This window comes from Micropterus dolomieu, linkage group LG20 (genome assembly GCF_021292245.1).
Source record: "Micropterus dolomieu isolate WLL.071019.BEF.003 ecotype Adirondacks linkage group LG20, ASM2129224v1, whole genome shotgun sequence".
Taxonomy (NCBI): Eukaryota; Metazoa; Chordata; class Actinopteri; order Centrarchiformes; family Centrarchidae; genus Micropterus; species Micropterus dolomieu.
Window position 1 is genome coordinate 8,489,302 of NC_060169.1, and position 18,371 is coordinate 8,507,672.

The window sequence follows — 18,371 nt, forward strand, 5'->3', positions numbered from 1 at the left end:
CCTTGTGCAAAATCTGGCACAACATGGTATCCAGCTCCTCATACTGCATATCAGGCTGCTGGGCAGGACAGGTTAAAAAAAAAAAATTAAACAAAAAATTATGGAAGCACATGTTCTGCAATAAAATGTCCTGTGACCACAGTCTGCCCATGACTGATGTATTATAAATACCGATGCATCAATGTGTAAGAAACATTTTACTGTAGTAGCTGTTTCAAGTGGAGCTGGTTTAAACTTCATATACAGTTAGGTAATTTAGTCCAATGGTTCCCTATTTGAGGGCTGGGATTCCCAAAGGGTCACAAGATAAATCTGAGGGGTCATGATATAATTATTGGAGTAATAAAGAAGAAAAAAATAAGTTCTACTAAGCAAGTTTGCAGTCATTTTACTGACTTTTCTCTATTTTTGCTTTCTGTGAAATATTCCTCTTTGGTGAACTGCTGAAATGTGACAAGGAGCCCCAACTAGACACATTGAGTCATAACCCAGAAAGGTTGGGGACCACTAGTGTAATCTTTAATAATGGGTTTTTTTGTCATAATTTGAAAAGTAACTATTAACTATAGCTGTCCGATAAATATATTTGAGCAAGAGTACAATATTTGCCTCTAAAATATAACAGAGTAGAAGCATTAAGAGGCATAAAATGGAAATCCTCAAGTACAAGTGCCTAAAATGTGTATCATGAATAAATGTACTCAGTAGGCATGGGGCATCAAATCATGACTTCCCACCTGCTATCAGATACATATTTCAGATAGTCTGTTTCCTAATCCATATATCGCTTGCTATTTACCTCAAGACAGATTTTCATCCACGTTATACTAACTGTAATATTCTTGCTGGTGAGCCACCTTGAATATAGCTAAGACGTTTGGTATGTACAGTATGAATCCATCTGCAGACTGTCTTAAACATGATAGAAATTTTCAAGAGAAAATAAAAGTTTATTTGATGTTAAGACTGAGAACCAATTTCCAACAAATACCCTTTCAGCAAAAATGTTTTAAATAAGTCACCAATATGTACAACACACCTTCTGATCATCAAACTTTACCATAAACCAAATTTCTCCATAAAGACAGACAAAAACACTAATAACCATCAGCCTTGTGCTTAAATCCCCACACAAAAATTGGTATGTTACATCTGCTTAAAGGCATTGAAGTTACACCTACACAAAGTGATTGTAACATATGATTAGAATTGGACACCATGTATATATTCACAAGTAAAACATGAAAATGCTAATACCTAACAAGTAGGTGCAGCTAGAAATAAAAACTATCTGCATCTATTCACAAACACATGACTTGTCTGCAGGATATTCCCTAGGGATCTAAGTCAAAAGAATGGATAATTGACAGAAACATACTGTGTTCTTTCAGCTCATTAATGCACTTTTTCTAATTCTATACTACGTCAGTAATGTTATATTAAATAAACCTGCACCCCGCATTTCATTTTAATCACAGCAGGCTCCATACTACATTATGAGAGAAAATATAATGGTAATCTTAACTTGAATTAAAATGTGCAATCCCAGTTATACCTCATCTTCATTTGCCCTCAGAAGAGCTTTTTGTCTCACTTCATTTATATCAGTAAACTGATTAAAACAGAAAGAAAACCTTCATCCCATCACCTTCATTAATCATCAGCTTATCCTATACAGTATTATATACAAGACAACAAAATTAAAACAGCAACTGTGTTCATCAGTAGTGTAAGATGTAGCAGGATGCATCTGTGTTTATAGGGCATCCAGTCTGATTGCCTGAGAGCAAACTAACTAGAAAACTATCAGAACTTAGTAGTTCAAAGTATACTGTATATATTAACTGTTTATAGAAGGCAGAATGATAGACTGGTTACCCTGTAACGCTCTACATGCTGCTGTAATGACAAAAATATGTATAAATACATTATGTGGATCCATCATTCACTGATGGTAAAACATTCTTATGTCAAGCATAGAGTTTATTTTTGAGGCCCCAGTATGTTATTTATACATCAAAAGTGAGATAGAAAAATACTAATACTTCTACCAGCGTCTTTAACGACAGGATTTAAATAAATGTACCTTTTTTCTTTAAATCCCAGCCCTGTTCAGTGGTGCACTGCAGACACTCATGTCTACATCTTTCGTCTATGTTAAATCCATTCCAGGAGTTATGTTTTTGTTGAGGTGTTGCCAAATAATTTTTTGTCATATGCACTCACCCACACTTCTTTTTGGCCTTGTTTTATTCAATTTCAGTTTGTGATTTCCTACATTTCCAAGAATAACACCTCGCTCGGCTGATCTGCTGGAGAGACAACTCCCCTCGTCATAAATTATTTGTTTTCTGGCCCTTTTCTTTAAATAATCAAACTCTCATCCCCTACCCATTGAAGAATGTTGGGACATGGTTAGTCACGTATACTGGTCAAAAAAGAGACTGGCCTGAGGCACTCAGGATGTGGGAAACAGTCTAATTTCCCTGGCTCCTGCCAAAGGCACCCTGGGCAGCAGATGTAGCAGCACTTGCTGCAGCAGTCTGGACGGTTGGGTTGGTAATGACTCCATGGGAGAACTCCTGCTGGGCTTTGGTGAAGCTGGCACCTGTCCTTCTGTACTTAGAGTGGACCTGGGGGATGGGAAAATGAACACAGATCGGGCAGTGACAAGTTTATTAGATCAAATGACAAATCACATCTGAAAAATTTGTCAGCTCTCATTATTAACCTGCACATTTGAAGGATTTCCAAATTGAGGCATGGCCGAGTAAACTGAAAATAGTGTTAACTGGTTCCTTTACAGTTACGTCTGCCAAGGTGCTTATGTTTTCAGACCCAGCCAAATAGTTAGGAGGATATCTCAAAACAAAATGTTATCTTTCAAAGAAGAATATTCCAAATGGTTCAAGAACTACATTCAATTTACTTTGGGTATGCCTTGAATAGGCGTTTTGCATGAATTTTACAGGAATGTAGAGGTTAATGTTAATTTGTCATTTTGTGTGCTTCAGCTACGGATAACAGTTCTCTGTGAGCCTGTTCCGCTCTCTGCAGGCTACCGTTACATAGCCACATGGAACATTTCAGAATAAGAGCGTTTTGCCGGTCTGATTTTGACGACTTGTTCAGATTTTGCTTATTTGTTCAGTTGTCCTTGATTTTTGTGCTTCTACTATGGTGAAGTAGGCTACATAGTTAAATTGTTTCTTTTTTGCCTGTTTTAACTGTGTTTATTGTTGAAGTATGATCGTGAGTCTGCAAAGGGTGTTTTATTTTGAAAATCGACCGGATTCTCTATGCCGTTCTGTGTCTGACATCCTGCCTGGTTCATCTGCTCTGTGCTGCTTGACGTGACTTCTTTCAAAAATAGACTTAGACAAAAGTCTAAGAAAAATAGACAAATTTTTTTTTACAAATCTAATCATAATCGCAATATCTGGCAGAAAAATCGCAATTAGATTTTTCCCCAAATCGTTAGCCCTAGTGCAGATTCAGGATTTTTCTTTTCAAGAAAATGATAACATTACACAAAAATTCATGAGTCTTCATACACTGGCCGCAGGTCATTGTCTAGAGGACAAATTTTACATTATTTACCCACATCTCAATCCACTGTATTGTTCCATGTTTTGGTTCTCTTACCAAATAAATTGTTTGTAGGCTCAGCTTTCTGACCTGCTTAGTGTTTTTAACCTTTATAAACACTAAGCAGTTTTTAAATCTTATATTCCCAGTGATGTCTTGGTTGCCCTTTCATTGCAGTTGCTATTCAAAGTTCTTGTCACCACAATTTTAGCTTTTCTTGTTATGTTTCTCTCTTTGATCTGCATGCACCCTCACTGAGTTGGAGTGAAAATAAATAATATGAAGCCACAATGAGAATATCTATACACATACATCTATGTAGCACCATGTTCAGCTTTCTACTTTGGGCAACTTCAATTGATTATAAGGCACTGCTATCTTTAATTATACTGCAACAAAGTATGTGTAGACTGCAATTTACTTTGAAGTAGCAAAATTAGGGTTATGTAACTTACCCAGAGACACATGGTATATTACACTTGACTGCAAAGTACAAACTGTCACATGGTTAAATATTCCTTTTTGTAAAGACGGATGTAAAAATTTTACATTAACATACCATTTTCAGTAGGATGACAGCCAGGACAGCGTTTACAGTGAAAAAAACAGCCACCACCATCATAACCACAGCTACAGCCAAGTTACTGCGGATCATGCTGATGGATGCGATCCATCCACTGTCAACAACAACAGAGACATACAAACAAATAACCATGTGTCATTTCACATATCCTCTACAGTGAGTGAGTAAAGTATACAACATACTTTCTTGACTCATTGCTCTTTAATTCAGTAACTTTATTATTTTTAATGCCAACATCCTAACCTCAGGGTTCCTACACATTTTACATTTCAAAAATTCCACTTTTCCAGATTTCTCAGACCATATATGACATCGGAGTACAAATAGCTAGATGTTTATAACACAAGTGTGTTACATTCTGACTATGCATGCAATTATGTTGCCAAATAATTGCCAGAAGGTTGTAGCTGGTTACTGTCGCTCATACAAATCAGAAAGTTGGTCCGCTGTCAAACACCTGTTGCCCACAGAGGAAGTAAACTAACCTGTGCAATCTATACTTGTATTATTTTATCTTAACATATTGAATAAATAATATTACATTATAATTCTCCCATATTTTATAGTCTTTTATAATTTTTTTTTTTAAAAAGTAAAATTTTTACATTTTCATGGTGTCTGTGCAGTCTTTTTATTCACTTTAACCACAGAAACGACGATAACATCACTGCACTACTCAAATGTTCAGACAACCTTAATATTTGTTTTTTTGTGATGCTATGTATGCAATTAAAAGAACTGAAATTGCGTAGGAACCCTGGAAACCTGCCCTAGGGACCAATGGGAAAGCATGACGTTTCAGGTGAATGATGAAAAACTTAAAAGCCTAATATATTACATGATATAGAAAAGAAACCCAAAGAGAAGTCCCACACTTACAAAGCAGCAACCCAGACAAGTTAGGGCAGCAGGAATCTGTCAAAAAGATGCAAGAGAGGAGATACAGGGAAAGAATACACACACACACACACACACAAACACATAGTGAATGAAGAAACACACTGATCCATGCATACCCACATGAATCTATCTATGAATCTACCCAAAGCAGAGTGAACGGGCTTATTCTTACTAATGAAAATAGAAACGTTTGTTAGCAATGAACAACTGTCTCATGCATTTACACCACACATTCAGTCTTTCACCCAACATGCAGATGATTATTCAGTTGAAAAAAAGTTTCTACTGACCTGTTTCCCCATTTTGGGATCCCTACACTCTGGATGATGTACACTGACACTTGAAAGAAAAAGATGAAAAAGAAGAAAAAGAAGCTGAGGGAGCTGTCAGACCTAGGGAGAAATAAAAGACAACACAAAGGACACGTTATTAAAGATTAAATTATTAAAGAAGAGGTTTGTTTGCTGCCAGACTATTAGATATAGATGTTACACATGTGCAAGTCACAAAAAATTAGTAAAGACATCATCGACCAATTTGAAACCTCCAATTAAAGACTTGTGTTTCAACTAGGGCTGAACAATTACTCAAAATATTATCATGATTGCAATAAGGCCAAGTGCATTATACAAATCTCAGGAGCTGTAATTTTTTGATAAAAAGGTAAAATATGTCACAACAAGTATTGTGGTACTACATATTTGCCACATATTCTCCAGATGTAAGGGAACATGCTTGTTTGAAAAATCCCATCATCATTATTTGTTTTTTTCAGTGAAAATGAAATGCAAAAACTACCATTCCCACTATAATCGTGACTAGTATTGCCATGTCTGTTAAAATAAGCACAATATATTTTTTGCATATTGTTCAGCCATAGTTACAATACATATAAGTAAACAAAATAGTGCGGTTTCTCTCAGAACAAGGAAACAAAATAAGAGGCCGTAAAACTTTACAGAAACTTGATTTTGCAGATATTAAGGCTGTTTCAGATGCTTCTCCTCTTCTAATAATAGTCTTGGGGAGAACACTTGAGGAAAAAAAATAAATAAAAAAATCTAATAACCCACTAATAATGCACTGAACTGTAAGCAAGAAAAATCTGATATTAACATTTTCAAATCTTTTCAATTCAAGTACAGAGTGGCTCCCATTTCCTTCCTCTAAGCCCTCTGGCTGAGTTAGAGGATGAGGGTGTTTATGAAAGTTTGAAAAAAAGAAACTAGTTCATCTACATGTGTCCCTATTTCTACTGTTTGTACAAGAAAACAGTTCCATCCAGTCCTGTAAAGGATTGAGATCAAAGATACTTCAATATCAACACAAGGCAAGTATAACAGAGTACCTGAAGGCCTTGTAGATGGGCCTGTACCAACAGATGAAGGACACAGGGGTGAAGAGGAGGAACCAGAGGATGGACAGACCAAAGTCAACGCCGTATTGAGGGTCTGCAGTGAAGTAAGCCAGGCAGGCCAGCACGTTGAGGAAGAGAGTGGCACTGTGGACTGGGGAGACACACAGGAAACTTGTGAGCTAGACTGAGGGAGGTGCAACAGTGACAATCAAAGAAAACAACAACAACCTAAGGACAAAAGCACCACTCTTTTTGAATAACTACAAAAATAGAGCTGTATTTTTCTAGTAAACCATTTTTGGTACTCTTTTAGAGGAACTAATAGATGGGAGTGATGTTTTCATTAATTTCATCCTTGATCAATAATGTGTGACAGACATTAATTATGTGCAGGACGTGTGATGGGACTGGACCAAAGTACGTTCCACAAAAAGTTCCAATGCATATTCTGCGAAATCCTATCCTCAAATATTAAAAATGATTCATATAACTGTGATATTAAATATTGTACATAATTCAAACTGTCAGGGTTGTCAGATAGCCTATGAATTAATCAGTATCACACAGCAAACTAGGGATATTATGTTGTACATCATAAATCGTTTGTAAAGTGAAAAATCAGGACGTGAAGATGGCATTTGTGGCTCTACAGTCTACAGGGATAATATCCAGTTTTAAAATGGAGGCTTTTTAACATACAAAACCATCAGATGTCAATCATACTATCTTATGGATCAATGACTCCTTCATATGTAAAAACAGAATTACCACCCTGTAGTTGTATGCTCTCGCCAGTCAAGTTGCAGTTCATATCCACGTGAGCCCAGACTCATAATATATGTAGAGAAAACTTGGAAGGACTTGAATAAAAAACAATATATTGCCGATAAATATGTATGATCCCAGTAAATAAACATTGTTGAACTGATTAATGAAGGATTATCATAAATGTATTGGCTAAACAGGTGCACATGTACTTGATTACTATGTAAAGATGAATTCTTATAGTACAGTACAGCTGCACAAAATGTGATGCTTTTGCTATCTCCTGCCATTTTTAGATGTGATTCCTCTCTATTAGCTGTAGATAAAACTCACTCGCTCACTGAATCATGATTAGCTAGGAGCAATGCAATACATTGTTTGCAGTCACATGATTGCAATGACGCTTGAAATTCAGGTTGAGGCAGGAAGTGAAAGGTATAATGGACGAGATGGCGAAAAGCCCGTACTGTGGTAGTTATTGCGTCATCTCAGTTGATGTGTGTGTGAGAACTGGAATCAAATTATTAAATTTTGGCTAAAAATCTATTTTGAGGTGGGCTGCCGCTGCAAAATGTACATAGCGGAAACCCTCGATTGAAATATTGAGCAAATACTGCACACATGGATACGTACGCATCCACAGGTAGTACATTCTCCTGCAGATCCTGCGGTACTCCTCAGGGATGTCCTCCTCAAAGTCCTGATAGAAGCAGGGCTTCACAGGAAAGAACGTGGGAAGAGGTGGCCAGTTGTTCTCTTTAGCTGCCAAGACAGAAATATTCACAGCTGGTCATTTCTTAAAGAGGTCATATTATGCTCATTTTCAGGTTCAAAATCCTACCAGAACAGGTTTACATGGTTTCATTTTCAAAACACACCATATTTTTTGTCATACTGCACATTGCTGCAACTCCTCTTTTCACCCTGTGACTGGAACGCTTTGTTTTAGCTATGGATCGATGCATCTTGCTTCTGCAAGATCTTTTTTGGGAGTTGCACATGCACAGTTCCTAGTTAAGGACTACTAGCCAATCAGAAGCAGATTAGGGCGGGTCATGAGAAACTGATTAACACTGCTTCGGTTCAGCTGTATATCCCCTTACTAGCTTAGCAACATGAACTGGAGCAAGAGTTTCAGAGTGCCGAGTTATTAATTTGTAACAAATGTATCTTTCACCCATAAAGTTTTATCAAAGCTCTGTCTCTACATCACAGTAACAACTTTATGTCCATTGACTGCCTGGAGGGTAGCTAGTGTTTGGAAGGGAGAGTAGAGGCAGCAAGCGGACGTCTTGTCACTGTGTGCTGCAGTAGCTGAGTGTTTTTCCACCCGTGTTTTGAGGGCATGTTGGACTAGCTGCTAAGCGAGCATTCTGATGAGACGTCACAGGGATGAAAGGGAAATGGCTGGACTACAAACAAGCTGTTTTCAGGCAGTTCAGAGCAGTGTTTTCTGTGGGAGATGGGGCTGGGCGGTATATCGGTATAAAGTACTTACAGATATATTTTAAAGTCCTGCCAGCATTTGCTCCTCTCTCTCCCTCACCACGCAAACCCACCCCTGCCTGTGCGTCTGCACGCAGCCATCTACTCACAAAGTCTCTAACAACATGAAGACCGTGCTGGTCGACACTGTTAAACACCTGACTTGTAAAAAAACAACTGTTCAGTCAGTGTTTCCCCACACATACACTTTACTTGGTGGGCCGCCCAGGTATATTAGGAGACACATTGTAGCATTTTTCAGAGAAACACAGAGTCATTACGTTACAAGTCACAACACGGTGGATATTTTAGAAGTATGGACCAGATAAAGCGACAGTGAACACAATAGTGCAGATGTAATTCGTTAGCTACCACATTTTTTGTTTTGAAAGGCTAACACGCGGCGCAGCTGGGTTAGCTGTGAATGGAATGGCGAGAGGAAAATTCCAGAAGACAAGTTATGGTTTTTTTTGGCGACTTTATACAACGTAGCCTACTACTGACTGAGAAAGTTACCAGGGAGAGACCGACAGAAGCGGGGCACACTGGCGTGTTTGCAGGAGAGATGCATTAGATCTGTCAGTGTGAAGAGAACTGAAGGGGGCAGATTCAATAAGGTGGGGGGGCAGATTCAATAAGGTGGAGAATGAAGTATAATTAAAATGGTGAAATAACAAACAAGCTAAGTTCCTACAAATAGTGCAAATAAACACATAAAAACAAATACACAATAAAAGCAAGAAAACACTCGAGACTAAAATACATGTTAAAAGTTAATTTAAAATATATGTAAAGGATATATATAGATAAAGAATAAAATAAAGTCAAATAAAGGCGGGAAAGACTTTTATAGAAGTATGTTTTAAGAAGAAGAAGAGTTCACCGACTTAGCCGCCCCGATTTCCTCGGGCAGGCTGTTCCAGAGCCTCGGGGCCCTGACCGCAAATGCTCTGTCCTCTTTAGTTTTCAGACTCTGGAACAGACGTCTGCTCGAGCATCTCAAGGTACATGGTGGTGCGTATGGGACTAAAAGGTCACAGGGTGAAAGGCCATGAAGAGCTTTAAAAGTAATCATCGGTTTCTTAAGATTTGTACAGCTGCTTTTTTGAAATTTTGTAGGGGCCGCTATTGAGCCAATTTTCCACAACCACATATGTGGTTGTATCAGCCAACACAAAAGAACCCCTCTGTGGAGAGTGCCAAGTCTCGTGAGGGTTTGACTATCCCTAGCCATGTGACAGCTTAAAAGGCTTTAGGGGGCGCAATAGAGCCATTGTGCAACCCTCAATGACATCAAATCGAAACATTACCAGTTCGAGACTGGCTGCAAAGTTTCGTGGCTCTTTGAGCATCCTAAAGGCCTCAAATATCTGTTTTAAAAAAATTGATAATGACGCAGGAAGCGCAAAATGCCTGACTTCCTGTTGAGCAAAATATCATTAAAAAAAAAAAAAAGCAGAAATGTGGACTTTGTAATAAGAGCAATAATTCCACCAAAACTCATGAAGATCAAAGAAACTTTGTCCAAAACATAGTGTACGTTTAGGGGCGCTATTGAGCTCCCTGGCCACGCCCAACCCCAATCACGGCAGAATATTGCAATTTTCATCAGACCTGACGTGTGTGCAAATTTTCATGAGGTTTCGACCATGAAAAATGCGTTTCTGTGGGAGAATAATTTTAATCCTAGCAAGACCGACCCCTGAGGCACTCATATACATGAACAAAATGAAGAGACATAGTTATTAACAGACAGAACCTCCTATTTGACAGGTAGGATGAAAGCCATTCTAAAGCAGTACCAGAGATCCCCACCCAGTCCCTCAGTCTGTCAACATGATGTTGTGATCAATAGTGTCAAATGCAGCACTAAGATCCAGGTGTACTAGGACTGACCACATGCCTTCATCAGAAGGTCATTGGTGACTTTAAGCAGGGCAGTCTCAGTGCTGTGGTACTTACGGAAACCAGACACAATCATTACTTTCAGCTGAGGCACAAGGAGGGGCTGGGTTTACCAGCTGATCCACAGTCTTAAATAAAAATCTAGGATTATATTGATGTGTAGTAATGAGTTCAGAAAAATAGTGTGTTCTCGCATCCTTAACCATGTTATTGTAGTTTAATAATGATTCCTTCATAATAAAAGGGAATGGACTTGGAGACTGGATTTTTCCATCTGCGTTCTGCTTTCCTGCATTCCCTATTAAGGCTGTAGTTTGTAGTTGTATCCAGGGCTGCTTACTAACTGTAGGCTTAGGTCTAACCTTTAGAGGAGCAATAGTATCTGATGATGATAAGCAAATATGATTGAAATGGTCAGCCAGATCATTGATGTGGGAATCAGATAGGTGTTGGCTTTGGCTCTGAAACAATGTGCAAAAATTTGAAACGCTTTGTTAAGGATGCGAGAACACAAGTAGCTTGGTGACGCAGTGTGAGTAACGGGGGATTCACAGTTAAAAACTACACATTTGTGGTCAGATATGGTCATATCCACTAATTCCACAGTCAATTCAACCAGTCCAGTGTATGACCACGGTTATTTGTTTGCCCATAGACATGTTGCTTAAAATCAAAAGAAGTGGAAATATTCAAAAAGTTATTTGCATGAACACTGGTGTGGTCATTAACATGAATATTAAAATTGCAATTAATTAAAAGTACAATTCTGTCACAATTTAAAACAAGAGAAGATACAAATTCAGGAAGTTCTGATAAAAATCCTCCCAGTGGTTTTGGGGGCGATAAATTATAAGAAATATGGTTGGTTGTAGGCCACCTAGTTTAAAAGTGAGAGCTTCAAGTGAGGTAAATTCATCACAGCGTACTTGATGACATTTAAAATTTCTCCTGTGCACTCACTAGCCCACCACCACGACCACTGACCCTGAGTTTGCTGAAACAATTATACTGAGGAGGATACAGTTCAGCAAGTTGGCTATAGTCATTAGTTTGCAACCAGGATTAAGTTAAAAACATCAAATCTAAACTTGTAGACAAAATAAAATCATTTAAAATAAAAGTCTTACTTGAAAGTGATCTCACATTAAGGAGTGCCATTTTAAGTGTATTACAACTAAAAGTATAAAACAACTTACTGCCAGTGTTCGGCGCTCTGCCTGCGGCCCTGTTCTGTAGCTCCTGCTCCTTCCGCTCCAGCTCAGCTGCTTTCCTCTCCAGCTCCTCTTGCTGTTTGATCAGGTTAGCCTGGCCAGCAGCTGCAGTTGCCTGGTGGGTGATGGAAGAGTTGCACTCTTAATACTGTTAAGACTTGTAATACAACTCGCTGCTGCAGTTTTCTTCCTAATAGCATTTTGATGGGAAGTTCATGAACTACACTAAGGCAACAGTACATCCACCCCATACCTAATCCAGTTGTGTAAGACACCAGCTCCTCAGACCAATGTTATCCTAATTTTCAGATGGACTCTTAACTACTAACTACTGTTAACACTGTACATCACTCTTCATTTTAATAGTAATATTTTCTCATTGTAAATTTCCATTTTGTATTTATGATTGACTTTAGCAGTTCTTGTCTTTTCCCTTGTATGTGAAAACTGACTTGGGGATAAACTGATCAGCCTCAGAAATTCATTATTGGTCGGGCTCTACTTGCTGCTACAATAATTCACTCAACTCAAAACAGATGTGTATTATTATTGTTCTAATCTATTGTTTTGGACATTCAAAGCCACTGTCAACTCCCAACAGACAGATGCACTCCGGTTAGTTAATCTCAGCGCATGTATAAAATGGCTGAAATGTGAAATTTTCCCTTATTTGAAAATGTGTGTGTCTGACTCACTTGTGCGCTCTGCTCCACAGAGGTCTGCAGGATGGCTGGTTGAGAGGAGGTAGCAGAGACGGGGATGGTCGTGTCAGACTGGGTTCCCTGTGAAACGAATGAAGCAATACTGCATTTTAAATAACCCCTCAATGACTGATGAACTACACTGTATGTATATATAGTGAAAAGAGGGGAGCTAACCATTACAGTTGCAGAGAAGGGGTTGAACTCCCCAACATTTTCAGTAACTCCCTTGGTGGCTTGTGTGATTGAGGCATCCTGGGGGGGAAAGACATTAAACATGACCCTTCTGTTTTCATTTGGTGAGCTGTGTGGAGTAAGCAGTGAGAGTCCTAACCTGTCCAGGAAGATCATACTGACTTTTAATAGACTGTAGGCCCTAAACCACATCTGTGTCAGTTAAAGCACCATATCTTAGGTTGCCAGCAAAAGGGTATGAATACATGTTTACCTTACTATTAGGTCAGAGCTATATGATTTAAAAACACTGAGATGTGATAATCACACCAAAAAACACACAACCTACTGACTAAAGCAACAAGGTGCGGTTTTTCGAAATCTACCTGTTGATTCCCATCAATGGCGCGTTAAAGACGAGCCAGCAGCAGGCACCTGTTCGTAGCTCTGCTTACCTGCGCAGGTGAGTTAACAACCCACGTACAGCGTAAATACGCTCTTTTGCAGATAGTCTTTATAAATAGTCTTAACCTATAACTGGACTACAACGTGAAATCCTTCTATAATTGTGCCGATTCTTAGCCAGGAAACGCTGAGGCCAAACCCAACAACCAACCAAACAGGTTTCTGGTGCAGCATATCTCTTTCAGTCTAAACACGAAAATGCTTCTAAGAGCACAGTTCGCACATAGAAAACAAAACAACAGCCTCACCTGGAAAGGATTTACGTCCACTGGGTCAGCGAAGGGGTTGCTGTCAAATCCCGACATTGTGGAGAAAAGTTTATCTTGTATTAAATAAACACCACAGCTCCCGTCTCCCCGGTGTTGGCTGCTGTTCCTCTGATGGTGCTGCTCTGACACTGGGCCCTTGCGCATGCGTCGATCGTCACCGGAGGCTGTCCCGAAGTCATTTCTAATCAATTAGCCTACCTTTATTTTTAGAAATAATGTCAATTGGTTTCAAATGTGCAGTTCTCGTGACAGTCTGACTTCAGTCCACTTCACGTCCGTCTTTAAATGCGATCGAGTCTATTGTGGTAAACAAACAGCTTTTTGCGCTAGTCTTGAGTTGCATTTAGGTGCTGTCGGAATTGTAGGTGACGTTACGACTGAACAAACCCGAGTTAACTAGGAAAATAAAAATATTATATTATTCATATAGTCATATTATTGCCATGTCATATTAACTCGTTTGGATGTGGATTTTATTAATTCACTACGTTCAACTGTTTGCTGCTTTCATCCCATGTAGCAGTGGTGGGATGTAGGCTCAAGTTGAGATACTTGTACTTGTCTTGCGTATTGGGCATTTCATCTTATTTAATGCTTAATACATTTTAGAAGCAAATGTTGTACTTTTCACACCTACTTTTATTTTGACAGCTGTTACTAGTTACTTTGCAGAATCAGATTAACACAAAAATGGTCAACTAATAAATTATGTTTTATTTTTGTGGATTAAGCTACCTAGCAGTATTTATAATTAGGGTTATATTTAGGGTTAGTTACATTTGGTAATTTAAGTATATTTTTATGCTGACAAACATTTTAATAACTTTTACTTGTAACAGTATTTCCACATTGTGGTATTGCTACTTTGACGCCACCGCCTGTGTTGTCTTTTAGCCTTGTAAAGCACTTGACTCTTGCTTGAAAAGTGCTGTATAAATAAACTATTAATACTAACCAAGCTACATGCTGATACATGTTTAGATAGCAAAGACATGGTACATAAGAGTTATGACAATACATAAAATTTCATTGTGTCCCTTTTATCTGTTGCACATGCTGCACAACTACTATCTGTTTATGGAAGGGCACTTTGATTGTGATATCCAAAGGTGATGAAACAAATGGACATTGCAAATAATAGTACAGTAGTAGTAAATAATAATAGTAGTGTAGTCTAATAAGCTTACCTCTTATTAGACTACATAAGAGGTAAGCAGACTTTCAATAGCAGTATCTCAGGAGGAGTTCAATAGGTTTAAAATGGCCACCCAACCATGGATTATAATTTCTTAGACAATAAAAATGAATGAAATGACCCCTGGGTTGAGGAACTCCTGCTCTTCTAAGTTCAACAATAAAATAACTGTTGATAGGAGTTGCATATGAAGGATGAACACATGTAGAAAAGGCCAATAACAGTGAAAAAAGCATATTGTACATTACCTGTTCTCCCAAGAGGAAGAAACCGGTTAAGTTGTATGTCATTTCCTTGAAGGGGACATATACACATGTACAGCAATCCAGGCAATAACACTGTAACGTGAAAACCCATTGTTATCCTAGTATGTATATATTTCAAGTATGTCATCTACAGTACTTTGACATTGATGCAAAAGCCCCAATAATTATAAAGTGTTAAGTGTTTCATCAAATGACTTAATAATAGACACCGTGAAAAACATTCTCATTAATAAAGACAGGAGCCATTTTGATTTTATGTTCTTGGTTGCTATTGAGCAAACACTTTAGAGACAGGAGATGGGGATGGTGGGGGTAACAATAGATTTCAAGAATAGAATGTCATTTGTTCACTATACTGTACATATGAACTGTACATTACAATTGTTTTATGGCTGTTAAGCAGTGAATGCAGGGATTTTATACACATCCGACACATTCTTTACAGAGCTGGGATCCCCTTGGCTGGAATGCACACCAGCTTTCTTGGTCCCTTTGATGGCGATGTTTCCCTTGTAAGGGGAAAAAAGCAGCACAAACTTAAAAAAACATAAAGTACTTTTCTCTTTCTCACACATACACTCACGCATGAGCGCTTGGCACACGCACCACACACACACACACACATAAATCATCCATTGCCCAAATCCGTACATCTCTGTCCAAGATACTCAAACAAAACAAAAAACAGATAAATATTTGACTTCAACTACCCAGCAGAGGCTGGTGTTCCGGCTTTGTACAGTATTTATAACTGTATATCATATGCTATAAAGAATTTCTGTGACAATAAAATTCATTAAATAAGGGAAACAAATTTGCAGTAACAGAGCAACCATTGCTTACACTGATTGTTATGAACTGTAAACTCATAAAGCAGCTAATAATTGTGAGCTTTAAGTTCACCATAACATCTCTAACGCATGATGTTGCCTGATTTCTTCTTATTTACTGTAGTACACTGCTTCAGCTTTCCAGCTCTGTAACATTCCCTGATGCTGAGTGGTCTTCGGCATTTTCCAACATTCCCTTTTCTCTGTCCTCCTGCTCAGTGCGTCTCCTCTCGGCGCTGAGTAAAGAGCTGCCAAGGCACTGTGAGAGCATGGGTGGCAGTTTAGTCCACAGAAGTGGAGCCCTTCCACTGATTTCTGTCCCTCTGCCAAGTATCTCTCCCTCTGGGGGTGGGAACACTGTATACGGCACTTAGGGACACTTCTTTGCAGAACAAAGAAAGGCTAAGCAAGAGTGCTTTGAGAAGTATAGATTAGTCGCCATTGCGTTTCCTCCCATTGAGAACGTATATGCCTGCCAAGGAGTTAAGTAGGGAGTGCTTTGGTGTCCCAGTGTCCTTCATACCATGAATTCATTGCTGCCATACAATACCCGCTGCTGTGGTATGTCTGGAGGGTCCCTGCCATGACCATCGCCATCTCTGGAGTGCCTCAGGGATGACTGTTTGGCCCCCTTCAGTTTCTGTTTGCCCTTCTCTGGATTGAAGGTGCCTCGACTTGTAAACTGGGGCCTTTCATCATGCGCGCCTTCCAGATCTCCTGTTGGGCTACTGTCTATACTGTCGGATCGGGAGGCCTGAGATGCATTGAGAGCCTGTGCCTGGGGCTGGGCTGGACTTGAGCCTAAAGAGGGAGACTTGGTGTGAAAACGAAAGCGGCGTGTGGTGGCAGAGGAGCTAGAGGACGATGGGTGGAAGTGTGATGAGGAGGAGTAGGAGGAAACACTGGAGCAAGAGTCCACAGAGTCCAGGGAGTCAGGCTGCCGGCGGAGAGGGCGGCGTCGGGGGCTCTTCACGTCAGCTCTCCGAGGCCAGGGGGAAGTCAACACTGGACCTCTTTCTGCAAGGGAAGGACAAGCTAAGTTTTTAATTTATTCCCCACTCCATTTGTTCTCACTAATTATACATTCAAAATTGCAAACTGAAAGGTGAGTTGGTGATGATTCCCTGCATAATGACATACCAGAGAAGTCAGAAATGGTTCCCTCAGAGTCCACATTGAGGTTTTCAGAGCTGTCAGCTGTACCAATAGAGGCCTCTGACTCCAGGGTCTCATCATCTGATGCTCGTGGCTCCAGAGTCAGCATCTCAAAAGTTAACTCCTCTCTGCACAAGCAAAATTGTGATGAGACACAGCTAACAGTACATGTATATTGGCCTTTGAATTTCAAGTAATTTATAGATCATGTAACATTTTCAGAAAATTTAAGTGCAGTGACTGTGTTTACTTCTCTTTCTGCAGGTTCTCGATTTGCTCTGTTAACACTCTCTCTTCCTGCTGCATGGCTGCCTGCTGATGCTCTGAGATTTCAGGAAACAAGTTCGCCGCCTCTTCAACATCACTCACTTCTATCACAACGTCAGCCACAGATGGCAGCCGTGGACTAACTGGAGGCGAGGGTGTGTGGTAGCTTAGTCGCTTTGCATTGCCTTTTCCCTAGGAGACAAGCAGATGTGGTCTTCTCACTAATGTGAATATTACATTTGTGCTTCATAAAAGAAAGCAGCTGACCAGCACTTAATCAAAATGGTCATGCTGTCATATACAGCACAATTTCACCACGTTTAGCAAGCAGTTACTCACTCGTACATGCAGTGACTGAACCAAATGAAATGACCGGCCAGGTTTAAAAACATTACAGCAGTACTAAAAAACTAATTAAACCCAGATAGATACAGCAAAATATTACACAAACTTTACCTTTTTAGCTGCATTTGGCTGCTTAGAGCAAAATTGAGAAGCAAAAAGAATAAGAATCAGTAATGCCAGGTTCATAAAAGTCAGTTTTAATGTGCAGTATGAAGGTCTAGCTTCTTCTAGCCAAGTGGCAGATGCTGTCTGTATACGTTTCAGTAGGAATCCTCTCTCAGCTTTTACAAGTGAAACTAAAGTTAACTATATCACTGTCGTGTGATATTTACAAGGAAAATGTACAATGAGATTCCTCCAATGGTTCATGAAAAAATCCTGTTAATTATGATCTCACACAATTTATCCAGAGACAGTAATGACAAAAAACCCACATTTTCCAATTTCCTATTTTAGATTTCTTATGAGAGTGAGATACTGATGTAAGAATTTTTTTTCTCATAGAATAAGCTGAAAATATTCAGTTTGTATGTTTCATACTCCACATAATAACATAATGTAACTCTTATTAGAAACAGTTGCATGGTTGGATAATGACCTTACTTTCACCCACAGGAGACATTTTAAAGGATACAGTCTGACAAAAAAAAAAAAAAGGAAAAAAGCAGAAGCAGAGACGAAGTGAAGTGATGACTCATGCTTTTGGGATGGAGAAGACGGATGTTAATATTTGAAGAGATGAGACTGTGCAGTGACTGGTACCACAACAACATCACCACTGGATGATGGTTTGGGGATGCAATCCATGGTGTGTGTATACATACCATAGTGCGCACTATGCTCATAAATCTAACAGCTATTAGTACAGGTTTCTGGGTAAAGGAAAGAACAGGTTAGGGAGGAAAATCTA

At 39.1% G+C, this 18,371-nt stretch overlaps 3 protein-coding genes across 19 annotated transcripts in view; all 3 read right to left on the reverse strand.

Moving 5' to 3' along the window:
- The window catches only part of neo1a (neogenin 1a), a 629,602-nt gene that overhangs the window by 207,579 nt on the left and 403,652 nt on the right, over positions 1-18,371 (reverse strand). The window lies entirely within an intron of this gene.
- On the reverse strand, positions 930-13,568 carry LOC123959358 (secretory carrier-associated membrane protein 2-like). Its single transcript, XM_046033356.1, has 9 exons — positions 13,383-13,568; positions 12,673-12,750; positions 12,490-12,576; positions 11,780-11,909; positions 7,827-7,955; positions 6,420-6,579; positions 5,362-5,463; positions 4,148-4,265; positions 930-2,633 (listed from the first exon to the last, which is right to left on the reverse strand). The coding sequence occupies exons 1-9, from the start codon at positions 13,545-13,547 to the stop codon at positions 2,478-2,480; spliced, it is 1,125 nt and encodes a 374-aa protein (XP_045889312.1). The 5' UTR covers positions 13,548-13,568; the 3' UTR covers positions 930-2,477.
- Positions 15,110-18,371, reverse strand: part of myo9aa (myosin IXAa) — an 84,116-nt gene continuing 80,854 nt past the window's right edge. For all 7 annotated transcript variants that reach the window (XM_046033325.1, XM_046033327.1, XM_046033326.1 and 4 more), the window contains 3 exons: positions 17,100-17,308; positions 16,835-16,977; positions 15,110-16,711 (listed from right to left, as the gene is read on the reverse strand). In XM_046033325.1, coding sequence (XP_045889281.1) covers positions 16,212-16,711; positions 16,835-16,977; positions 17,100-17,308 — 852 coding nt within the window. In that variant the 3' untranslated portion in view covers positions 15,110-16,211. The remainder of the gene's footprint in view (positions 16,712-16,834; positions 16,978-17,099; positions 17,309-18,371) is intronic.

Bases quoted from the DNA above. Each gene is read 5' to 3' on its own strand.
- LOC123959358 (XM_046033356.1), bottom strand. From the start codon at position 13,547: ATGCGCAAGGGCCCAGTGTCAGAGCAGCACCATCAGAGGAACAGCAGC. The intron at 12,751-13,382 runs GTGAGGCTGTTG...TTTCCCCCCCAG, and splicing joins TGGACGTAAATCCTTTCCAG to GATGCCTCAATCACACAAGC. The intron at 7,956-11,779 runs GTAAGTTGTTTT...CTGTCTTGGCAG, and splicing joins CAGAGCGCCGAACACTGGCA to CTAAAGAGAACAACTGGCCA.